The 12,957-nt window shown below is 43.4% G+C and overlaps 1 protein-coding gene across 8 annotated transcripts in view; it reads right to left on the reverse strand.

Annotated features, from left to right (window-relative positions):
* NUDT3 (nudix hydrolase 3) overlaps positions 1 to 10,082 on the reverse strand; it is a 79,188-nt gene extending 69,106 nt beyond the window's left edge. For 3 of the 8 annotated variants that reach the window (XM_085870419.1, XM_085870412.1, XM_085870422.1), the window contains exon 1: positions 7,174 to 7,310. In XM_085870419.1, coding sequence (XP_085726545.1) covers positions 7,174 to 7,290 — 117 coding nt within the window. In that variant the 5' untranslated portion in view covers positions 7,291 to 7,310. The other 5 variants (XM_085870420.1, XM_085870417.1, XM_085870421.1 and 2 more) reach the window with 5 other exon arrangements.
* Positions 10,083 to 12,957: the final 2,875 nt, after the last annotated feature.

Consider the following 12,957-nt stretch of genomic DNA (forward strand, 5'->3'; position numbering starts at 1 on the left):
TCAAAAAAGTGTGACATGCAGTCAGACAAAAATACAAAATTACTCCAAACCAAAGCCATGCAAGTTTTCAATATTTTTTTTTATACTATTATATCTATATCACTGTGCCCCATTTGTAAATAAATTTTAGTGAAAATTATCTGATGCACAGAAGAATAAAAGCATTTTTTTTTTAAAACGTGACGTGCAGTCGGACATTTGGCTTGGAAAGGTCGGTCACGCCGCTGTAATTAAGTATCCACCCAAATCATCTCTTTTTTTTTTTACATTGATTATTGGTAATAAGTTGAATAATTTAAGACACGTAAATACGAGTTATTGATAAACTAGTCATTTTGTTAGGGGATTTCATAGTCCCAGGCTCTAAAAGGGCAATAAAACTAGAAAAAAAATAAAAATATGCCAGAATGTGCATATATCATGCGAATCCACCACTGACCGACACAAATGCTGATTTTCTCAGACGGTGGGTGACAACCTTTTGATTGGATGAGAAATTTCATATGGAATGTTTTATATGTTGTATTTTTGCATGGTCTAACATATGTCATAGTTTAAGCTGAACCAAGAAAAAAGGCCAATACTGGGCATGTATATTCAATAAAAAATCCTGTAGATTCAGGAATATACATCATAGACCCATGAACCTATATATTTTAAGGTCCAATGGAACACTGTCTGTGCAATGAACCAAATTTCATGACCAGTAGTGGTCTTTGTGACTTTCAAAAATGCCACTCAAGTCAGGGTATGCCCTAAAATAGGGATGGTAACCACTTACATGCGCTTAGCCTGAATCATCTCATCCACAACTTTTTGAAACATCATGCCACACTGTATATAGTTTTTGGCCCCATATCTCAATGGTGAAGAATCACTTCAAACATTTAAAAGTTTCTCATATCAAGGTTCGAATCGTCACCAAAATCGAATAGATTCATCCGAGTCACCAACCCAACCTGTCCACCAAATTTCATCCGAATCCATCCATAACTTGAGCCATCCTGCTCACAGAGACAGACAGACAGACAGACAGACAGAGACAGACAGAGACAGACAGAGACAGACAGACACAGACAGACAGACGTGAAAACACAACCTCTGTGCACACATGGTGGCGGAGGTAATAAAATCAGCCTGTTAGCTTCAGGAAGAGCAGGACCATTAAGAAAGTGCATGATGAGACAATAATTACTTGTATTCGACAACAAAACCACAACTGTTATGTTGCCTTTATAATCACCCACAAAAATAATTGCTTATATATTTTTTTTAAACAATGATGAAAGGCTTGTGGAAGAACTTGCACAAATAGTCACATGCAAGATAAGGACATTAGGCAATATCAGTGTATTTTTACATGAATCAAATCAATAAGTACTTGAGGGATTTGAACCTGGGATCCCACAGCATAAATGACTTGGACAAGCCAAGCCCAAAAAATGAACATTTTGATGAATCAATCACAAGACAACAATCATTTTCTCAAATAGATGTCTATTTAGAAAAACACAAACACTTAATGCGGAACAGCATGGCGACTGGTGAACCAACGGTTACAAAAAAAAAAAAGTGAACGAGGCTTCAAAAACAATTTAATTTATCAACTCTTCAATGGTTAATCAATTTGGAAACGTGTCAATTTCAATACCTGATAAAAATTCTTCGTCGTTACAATTTATTGCCTAGTGGTGGCTTAATGTCAAGGTGGCTGGCTCAAGATCTGAGGGTCTTGAGTTTGAGCTCCTGTCAGGCCGTTGAAATAACAGGTGGGTTGAATGAGCCTGTCATCCTTCCGGGGTTGGCAAAATGAGTACCAGCTTACTGGGAATAGGGACACTGCATCAGCGGCACAGCCACACTTCCAGAAAATGATGCAACCAGCAGCCACAAGCTCCATACGAAACAAGATTACGATTTATCACGTATTTTTAATGCAGGTCTTGAGGCTCAACAAAGAGCGGAACAAGAGGGCAAAGGATCGAAAGTGAAAGAATCAGAGGATGAGTGAAGGAATTGGATCTCAGTTCCAAGTCTTCAACGGGGTTAACGAGTAACCCATCAAAAGCCTCAAACTGGGTTAACGAGCAACCACTCGAAAACCTACTATCGGGTTAACTGGCAATGCCTCAAAAACCTACAAGGGAGGAGGAGGAGATTGAGACCATACTCAGTGCAGGGCGTTGGTGCTGCTCAAGCAGTCTTCTTGGCTATTGGGCACAACTCTGGACGGGTCGCCACTCCGACACAGTATACCAGTATGCTGGCACTCATTTTGCTGACCTCGGAAGGATGACAGGCCAAGTTAACCCCACCTGGTATTAATTCAACAGCTGAGCATGATTTGAACTCAGGACCCTAGGATCCAAAGCCCACCACCCTAACCATGAAGCCAACACCAGGCATACAATCATTTTCTCATCAAAAGGGAGTTAACCAGAAACCCCTCAAAAATCGACAACAGGGTTAACTTGAAACCTCTCGAAAGCCCACAGTGAGGTTAACTCGCAACCCCTCAGGTTGTAAAAGCTCGTGTGTGGGGGTAGTGAGGGATCAGTAAAGCTCATGGAGTGGGTGGGTTGGAGGGGAAAAAAAAAAATCAGAAAAGTTAATTTGGGGAGGCATGAGGGGGGGGGGGTAAGTAAAGCTCGGTTGGGGAGGGAGGGGCAAAGAGAAGAGAAAGAGAGAGAGAAAAAAAGAGAGAGAGAGAAAGAGAGAGAGAGAGAAAGAGAGAGAGAAAGAGAGAGAGAAAGAGAGAGAGAGAAAGAGAGAGAGAAAGAGAGAGAGAGAAAGAGAGAGAGAGAAAGAGAGAGAGAGAAAGAGAGAAAGAGAGAAAGAGTAATGGGGCAGAATGAATCTATTCATGGAACTATCTAGCATACATCAACAATAATAAAAGAAATGTCAACTAAAAATGTTATGCAATTCTGGTTAGAGAGACAAACAGTTTTCAAAACACACTATCGTATTCAGTTCTGATTGGTAAGATACGTAAAAGTAATACTTGCCTCATTATCTTGCTGTTAACAACAAGAGTTGAGCAGGACATGGAATTGCCACCACAATCTTTTCCAGTACGTATGCAAAGATGGAACCCAAAACAAACATAGGAACTGGAGGGGAAGCACTCGGTAGAGTGCAAAATCTCTGCCGCCAATACTGCTAGGTCACTCGAGTGAACCTGATATCCTATTCATTCAATTTGACGTCAACAGTGCTCACAGAGTTATAGTTTGGAACACTCCCTTTTACATACTCAATTCATTCATCATAACTAGATTTCTTGAGACAGAAATTGATTTTACGTGGGTATATCCACCTGAAGTTCCAAAATCAGCCGCAATTATAATTTTGGCATGTTTTTTTGTTGGAAATCACTTATAACATGTAAAAATGGGGAAAAAAAGAAATCGAAATTTGGATGAAAGAAAAGTTGCAAAAAAAATTTTTTCTCTAAATTTTTTTTTTGGGGGGGGGGGGGTTGGATATCACTTAAAACATGTAGAAATACCCCAAAAAAAAATCAAATATTTTTTCAAATTGGCCACCATAGCAGCCATATTGGATTTTGGACCAAGTCCAAAATCTAATGGCATGATCCTTGGACCAAACCTAACCCCCCCCACCAAGTTTCGTCGAAATCCGTCGAGGAGTTTTTCCGTAATACTGTTCACAAAAAACCAAACAAACAGAAAAGGGTGAAAACTAACCTCCATCCATCTTCGATGGCGGAGGTTAACAATAAAATATTTAAAGTGCAAAATACGATTCATCCTCTTTTTCATTTTTAAATGAAGAGTATTAAAAATAATCCCATAAAAAGAAGAAATAAGCAACCAAGCAATGCTGGGGTGAGCAACTCAACCTGTCATGGAAAACTAGAGATCAGACATGCAGGTAACTTGGGAAGACTTGTGGATGGAAAACTACAATGAAGATGACCCGTATGCTGGCATTCCTGAGAACTTTGGAAACTCCGAACAGGACATTTGATTCACACACCACATACTAGCCAGAAGAATGATGGTTGAGTAAAACCGTTTTAAGGGGAGAAAAAGAAAAAAAATAGGCCATTGCCACATTCAGGACATTTAATGACTAAAAACCGGAACAAGTTGTTATTATATCTTGCTGTGGCTTTGTTTCTACCTGCATGGTGAAGCCATCGCAAACCTCATCCATGAAATTTAACCCTGTTCATCGTGAGTCATTCACCTTTCAAACCAATGGCCCAAAAAGGGACTTCAGACTTGCGAAGTAGTATAAACAGCAAGAACACACGTCAGCACCGATTTCCAAAATATAATAAATCAAACGAACGAATGAGCACAACAGAACCTCAGTTAATAACTTTGTCTAAAACTTGCATTCCCAATGTAAAATGGATGCTGGGAAATCAGAAAATGTAAGTGAATCAGACAATACAAAGATGATGCCCATATTTCAAAAGTATGGAGGACAGAGAACAAATAACTTACTAAATTCCTCATTCATGCATCAACAGCATGGAGAATGATGTGGGTGGAAGTGGGCAAGCACCAGGTGTAGCAAAAAACAACCACACAAGGATCAATTACAAGTTTCACTCTGGAAAACCTTCCACATGGTTTTAAGTAAAATCATCGACATTCCAAGCAAATTATATTCATTCACAGACACACCGATGAAGACGTGCTCACTCTTCATCAAGGAATAACCAAAAGTACTTGCAGAAAGGTCAAAAGCAGAGCCGATTGACCGTCTGGATACTGGACGGTAAAAGAACAAACCAATGCCAAATATTAACCAACTCTGGACATATTGCAGCGACTAACTTTCCACCTCGTCATCCAAAAGATTCCCACGTTTACATTGAAAAGTATTACCCTTTGAATAAAAGGTTGGTGAAATCAGAGAAGAAAACCAAATATTAAAATTTGGTGGTTAATTACAAGGAGCAGAGACTGTAAAAGCAGACAAAAGTAAAATAAGTAAATGAATAAGTAAATAAATGGAAATAAAAATCAGGAATAAGATAGAAAAACTGACAATGCTTGGCAATGTGTATGCCGAAAAAGCTCCAGTGGAGGAAGAAGCAGTATGCTCATAAACAAAAGTGTAAAACAGAACACAAGTAGAAACAGAACATAAAAAGTCCAATAAGAAGAAGTACAAGAAGAATAAGAAATACAGGTACAAGAAGAATAAGAAGAAATACAGGTACAAGAAGAAGAATAAGAAGAATGACAAGTACAAGAACAAGAAGAAGAAGAACTACAAGTGCAAGAAGAACAAGAAGAACAAGAACAAGAACAAGAAGAACAAGAACAACAAGAAAAAGTATGAAAAGAAAAGCATCAGGAAAACAACAACAAAAAAAAAATTTGAAAATGCCTTTCACTCCATGACTGAATTCCGATGTCAAAAAATCCCATCAACGCCAATGGCAAGGAATTCAGATACAATGATTAAAAAGGAAAAACAAGGCTTGTCCATCACTCCAAATAAGACAATACCCATTATAAACATCAACAAGGACAAATGTGTCCACGAGCAGTGTCCTAAAGAGTTTGTTGGCTAAAAAAAAAAAACAACAACAACAACAACAACAACAACTTCCGATATTTCGTCACGTACCTTGATTAAGCCAATAGCGAAACGCGTCATAATGTCTTTACGTATTTACGATATATCGTGTATTTACGAAATTACAATACGATAAATGGAATAATCTTTAAATAGTAACGTGAACTTTTCGAAACTTTTAAGCAAATGTCCGAATATATTTAAAAGTTCATGATAGACGCTCTCAAAAGGCACCGTCTATGTGAGGATGTGTACATGTGCTCAGTATTTAAGGAGATCCGGATCTTGTTTATACAAGAGCCGAGTCCTAGAGATTAGAGATTAAGGTTTTGTCTTCACAAGAAGAAGAAGAACAAGAACAAGAACAAGAACAAGAACAACAACGCCGAGCTCTCTATGAGCAGCGTTTACTACACGAGACGCTGATAAAAAAGATGCTCATGTTTGGACAGAACGTTGAAATATTACCTGCCTTGCTTGCATCAGCACAGGAACATGCATTAAATGGAAAGAAAAATGACGAGTGATCTGGATCAGTCACAGAAAACCATAGGACGTGGAAAGAGTTAGAGGCACGTGTGTTCAATGAATATGCAGCTAAACTAACAGCAGATAGAAACGAGAAGGGCACTCGGGAGAGCACGTACCTCCACCCCACAATGCCCGATCCATGAGAACACATCAGGCCCAATACATTTTTTTTTTGTTTTTTAAATATCATGCTATATGGTACTATACCGTTTTTGGCCTGATCTCTTCTCAGTGGTGAAGAATCACTTTAGAATTAAATAATTCTCGTCTCCAGATCCGGATTCGGATCTTCACCAAAAACGAATCAATCATTTCATCCTTGCGACACATCAAACGTGTCCACCAAGTTTCGTCCATAACTTTTTGAGATATTGTGCGATACATATCATTTTAGCCCCATCAATCAGTGGTGAAGAATCACTTTTAAAAAATTAAATAATTCTCGAATCCTGATCCGGATTCGGATCTTCACCACGATCGAATCAATTAGTCCTTGAGACACATCCCGCGTGTCCACCAAGTTTCGTCCGAATCGGTCCATAACTTTTTGAGATATCCTGTACACAAACAAATGAAAAAAAAAACAAAGACACAGACAGACAGACAGACAGACAGACAAGCAGAAAGGGGTTAAAACATAACCTCCTTCACCTTTGGTTCACCTTCACCTCCTTCACACATTTCATTCATAAAAGTAATTCTTTCAGCCATCGTATATGGGAAAGAGCACTAAACCCAAGCTGGTGAGATATTCAACACGGATTTCTAAGCAGCACAGAAAGTGAGAAGTTTAGGGTAGAGGACACAATATCGATGGGAGAGTGAAAAATACCTTCAAATAAACAATCAATTTGATCATCAAACTCACAGCAATGACACACACACAACCAGGTTGAAAACAAGGAAGTCATGCTCATGTACGACCTGTTGATCCCATCGAGTGTGAACATGGAAAACACAGCATTGTGACGGGATATCGTATTTCGGAATAAAAAAGGAAAAACGGCATTGCTAATTGAGGTGTCAATTCCCAGTGATTTTGACCGAAACACAGAAATCAAGAAAATGACCAGATACCAAGATCTTAAGAATGACGTGAAAAGATCCTGGAAGCTGAAGAATGCCAAAGTTGTCAGTGATTAATGGAGCAACGGGAATGATGACAAAGAACCTCATGGGGATCTTAAAAACCATCCCTGGTTATATTACGACAAACAAACCGCAGGTGGATAGCTGTCCAAGACTGGGTCACGATCCTCAAAGGAGCCCTCGGAACAAAACTTTGAGAAAAAGAAAACTTCACAAATTGGTCCATGAATCATGATCAATCCCCACCACCCCTCCCCAAGCCTCTCCCCTTACCAAAACGGAGGTGGATACTTTGAGACCTGAGAGGACAACGTTTCACCTTCAAAAACCCGAATAAGGAAATGGATGGACAAAGGCGCGCACGCACGCACACCTCAATGCATTAACAGGGTATAAAAGAAAGATTACACGTAGGGATGGGGATGAAAAGATTAGAGGTATGGATGGGGATGAAAAGATTAGAGGTATGGATGGGGATGAAAAGATTAGAGGTATGGATGGGGATGAAAAGATTAGAGGTATGGATGGGGATGAAAAGATTACAGGTATGGATGGGGATGAAAAGATTACAGGTATGGATGGGGATGAAAAGATTACAGGTATGGATGGGGATGAAAAGATTACAGGTATGGATGGGGATGAAAAGATTAGAGGTATGGATGGGGATGAAAAGATTAGAGGTATGGATGGGGATGAAAAGATTAGAGGTATGGATGGGGATGAAAAGATTAGAGGTATGGATGGGGATGAAAAGATTAGAGGTATGGATGGGGATGAAAAGATTAGAGGTATGGATGGGGATGAAAAGATTAGAGGTATGGATGGGGATGAAAAGATTAGAGGTATGGATGGGGATGAAAAGATTAGAGGTATGGATGGGGATGAAAAGATTAGAGGTATGGATGGGGATGAAAAGATTAGAGGTATGGATGGGGATGAAAAGATTAGAGGTATGGATGGGGATGAAAAGATTAGAGGTATGGATGGGGATGAAAAGATTAGAGGTATGGATGGGGATGAAAAGATTAGAGGTATGGATGGGGATGAAAAGATTACAGGTATGGATGGGGATGAAAAGATTACAGGTATGGATGGGGATGAAAAGATTAGAGGTATGGATGGGGATGAAAAGATTACACGTAGGGATGGAGATGAAAAGATTACACGAAGGGATGGGGATTAAAAGATGACAGGTAGGGATGGGGATGAAAAGATGACAGGGAGGGATGGGGATGAAAAGATTACAGGTTGGGATGGGGATGAAAGATTACACGTAGGGATGGAGATGAAAAGATGACAGGTAGGGATGGGGATGAAAAGATGACAGGGAGGGATGGGGATTAAAAGATTACAGGTATGGATGGGGATGAAAAGATTACAGGTAGGGATGGGAATGAAAAGATTACAGGAAGGGATGGGGATGAAAAGCTGACTTGGAGGGATGGGGATTAAAAGATTACAGGAAGGGATGGGGATGAAAAGATGATAGGTAGGGATGGGGATGAAAAGATGACAGGTAGGGATGGGGATGAAAAGATGACAGGTAGGGATGGGGATGAAAAGATGACAGGTAGGGATGGGGATGAAAAGATGACAGGTAGGGATGGGGATGAAAAGATGACAGGGAGGGATGGGAATGAAAAGATTACAGGAAGGGATAGGGAGAGGGATTGAAAAGAGCAACATGCGATGGTTGGTCGTGCACCACATGCATCAGGCGCCAAGAGAGGAGAGTTCGACAAACGGGAGAAAAGAGGAACAAAGGAGTAGAAGTGGGCAATAAGCATGGATTTGCTCGAAGAGAACACACACACACACACACACACACACACACACACACACACACACACACACACACACACACACACACACACACACACACACACACACACACACACACACACACACACACACACACACACGTTAACAATGTAATTAACTGAAACATTATGAGACCATATTATATATTCCGGTGCAAGCAGAAAGAATGCCTGAGAGTCTCGTGTTTCACCTCCAGGGTCGACTCCGGTATTCCAGTTAAACAGAACCTGCTTCACGGATGATAAAACGAACTCGGAGCAACATCGAGTTCTCTCAACTCCCAGATTATAAATAACAAAACAAACACACTTGTCCCTGTCTGGGTTCCACGGGTGCATGACCATCTCAGAACCTGATAATCCGACATCACGATGACCCGGTCACTCACCAACACCTTGGAAACAAAGCCATCGTCACAGAACTTGAACACACACGGGCAGCAACACGAGGGCGTACGGGAAGGTGAGGGGGAGGACATGTCGGAAACGGTGGGAATAAATAACAAAACGAGCCTCGTGTTGGGGATATTATAACGAGGGAACCATGCAGGAGGTGTATGTCCGGGACCCTGCGAACACGGGCTCAGATTGCTTCAAGTAACGTAACGCGTCGTCTCGGTGTAAATAAATAATACTGGGGCACGAGGGTCGAGGTTGGGAATAAACCGACACGATCTGGTCCCCCCCACCCCACGGCCGCACCTCCTGTTCGCTCGCGTTCCTGAAGCAGAGACAAGCAGCGCGTCGCACGAAGCCGTCCGTGTCGTAAGTGCGGGCGTGATGGTTCGCCTTGCCGTCCATAGCTCGGAACGCGAGGAGGACGGGAGAGACGAGAGGAGACGGGATCGAAACAAGAGTTGTGAGGGGAGAACGAGGGGCCGGGGAACAGGGAGAGGCGCGGCGCTACCGCGCCGCTTCCACCATCTTCCCCGGCGCGACGCGCACCACGTGACTCCTTCCTCACGAATTGTTTTCGTCCAGTTTATTTAATTTTCCACGACATTGGCACTTTACGATATCGATCGTTTACACACTTAAGCGGAAAGCTTAGTAACCTGTTTCTGAAACGTTATTTATCCCGGAACTGGGACCTGTTTATGTATCTCACGCACGCTTAAATCACGTGATTCGCGTAAGCCAATCGGTACGAGGATATTGGGAAACGTCACCGCCCACAAGCGAGTGACAGGAGGCGGGAGGACAATCTTTCAGGCCGCGCAGCCGCAAGAACGGTTTATAATGATGACGAACTGCAACATGACACTTTTCTCTTCAAACGATGTTCCAAGTCGTGAGAATATCAGAAGTTCTGCGTTAAAATCAATCTGAATGGGAGCAAGATCAAGGAATTCGATTTTCAGGAGAAATAAATTATATTCATGCACTGAGACTTTCTGAAATCTCCTCACCCCGCCCCTCCTCCTCCTCCTCTCCCACCTCCTCTCTCTCCCCTCTCCTTCCCCTCCTCCCACGTCCCTCTCCCCTTCTCCACCTTTCTGCACATCCTCCCCTCCTCTCTCTCCACCTCCTCCCCTTCTCCCCTTTCCCTTCCCCTCATCTCCTCTCTCTACCCCCTCCTCCTCGTCTTCTCTCTCCTCTCTCTCCCTCCTCCTCTCTTCCTCCCTCTCTCTCCCCTCCTGGTCTCTCTCTCCACCTCCTCCCCTTCCCTTCGCCTCATCTCCTCCTCTCTCTACCCCCTCCTCCTCCTCGTCCTCTCTCCCTCCTCTCTCTCCCTCCTCCTCCTCTCTCTCCTCCTCCCCTTCCCCATCTCCCCCTTTCCCACCTCCTCCTCTATCCCTACCTCCCCTCCTCTCCTTCTCTGCCCCTCTCTCTCCCCCTCCTCCTCCCCTACTCCCCCTTCACCTCCCTTCCTCCTCCTCCCTCCTACCTCCTCCCTTCCACTCCTCTCTCTCCCTCCTCCTCCCCTCCCCCTCTCTCTCCACTCATCCTCCCCTGCTCTCCCCTTCCCCTCTCCTCTCCCCCTCCACTCCCCCACCTCCTCCCCTTCAATCCTCCTTCTCCCCCTGCTACCCACTTCCAGTCCCCTCCTCCTTTCTCTCCCCAGCTCCTCTCTCTGCCCTCTCTCCCCAACTCCTCTCTCTCCCCTCCTCCTCTCTCTCTCTCCTCTCTCCTCTTTCCCCTCCTGCTCTCTCTCCCTCTCCCCACCACCTCTCCTCCTCCCACGTCCCTCTCTCCACCTCCTCCTCTACTCTCCCCACCTCCTCCTCCCCTTCCCCTCCCTCCTCCTCCCCTGCCCCCCTCCCCCTATATTTCCTCCCTATCCTATCCCCCTCCAATCTTCCCTCCCCTCCCCACCACCCCCCCTCCACCCTCTTCTTTATTTTTCTCTCCTATTTCCATTCGTACCCCACTACCTTCCCATCATCCTCCCTTCGCTTGTTTATCATCAGGATCATCACACCCTGGCCCGTGGTCCAAGACTTATGACATTAGTTTTGGGATCGATGGCTCACAAATAATGTCGGATTGGCGCCACATTTTCACAATATGGATGGCCAGACCCGTGGTTGAAACATTTACTCTTAGCAGTCATTAGAACAAAACCCACAGACCACAGCACTGAGTGAAATACATTAATTAGGCTTATTATTTCCCATCAAGCTGCTCTTGTTTTTTCTCATTTTAAAATTTCCTCAATTCAATCCTTCCTCCGACCCAACTGAAGTTCTGAAAAACAAACCGGTCTCAAGATAATTATCATGTTACTATCAGATTCTCATTCGTAAAAACCCAACTGAATCAACAATGAGTTTTCGAGAAAAGTTAATCTGCCTGTTCCAGTGATGTGTCTTGTCCTCATTTGACACCTGTCCCAATATTGCAGTTGACTTCACGGAGCAATTGGGCTTGGGTAGTCTTTAAGATGCTACAGAGGAAAAGACAACATCAGCAAAACATCCTCTTTTAAAAATCTGAAAAATAGAGTATAAACCATCTGTGAAGAACACCAGCAGTTGATTGCAGAAACGTGCCATTGATTATTTTAAATGACAAAAAGGTTCTAAAGAGTACATACATGATGGGGAAGCTTGGTAAAAGAATGCATGAACTCTGCAGTGGAAAATTTTGAGTCAGGTCAGGTATGCGCAGGAGCAGCACGTCGCTGCGTCCACTTTCCACCGAAACTCCAGGGACCTCCATCTGGCCATCCCTCAGGCAGATGCCTGGCACATCCCCATCTCCTTGAGATGCTGATCAACCTGCTGCAACCACGAGGCACGTGGTCGGCCTATTGGCCTCCTCCACTGACGAGGCTCCCTCGCTAAAATAATTTCGTGAGAAGGATCAGCATCAGGAAAACAAGCCACGTGTGCATACAGTCGCAGCTGACACTCACAGACTATGCAGGTAACAGATCTCATTTGAGTCAGTCTCAGCAACTACTCATTGGGCACAAAGTCCGACCAGCAATAGCCAAAGATTCTCCGAAGAGACCAAAGGAATTAAGTCTCCGTCTCAGATCGCTGGTCTCACTACCCAAGCCCATGTCTCATCCCTAGAGCAATACTGGAAGCACCAAGGACCTGAAGACTCGGACTTTCGTCCTCCTGCACAGGTACCGGCAGCGCCACACCTCATGATGCAGTGAATCCATGACCCCCCAGGTGCAACCCAGACGTCTGTTGACCTTTGGCCCACAGCCAGCATAGACATGAATATCACTGCCAAGGTAAGTGAATCTCTCCGTGACCTCAACATCCTTACCACAAACAGGTACAGACAAGATAGCAGCATCCAAGATATCATTGAAAGCCTGGATTTTAGTTTTGACCCAGGAAACCAGTAATACCAGTGGCTCCGACTCCTCATTCAGCACCTCGAGGGCCAAAAAAAGGATATCCAGACACTCCACAAAGATGACTGCATCATCTGCGAAATCAAGATCGGAGATCTTGACATTCCCAAACGATGCACCACAGCTTGATCTCTC

The sequence above is a fragment of the Eptatretus burgeri genome, chromosome 2 (assembly GCF_056783735.1).
Source record: "Eptatretus burgeri isolate ZD-2024b chromosome 2, Ebu_testis_v1, whole genome shotgun sequence".
Lineage (NCBI taxonomy): Eukaryota > Metazoa > Chordata > Myxini > Myxiniformes > Myxinidae > Eptatretus > Eptatretus burgeri.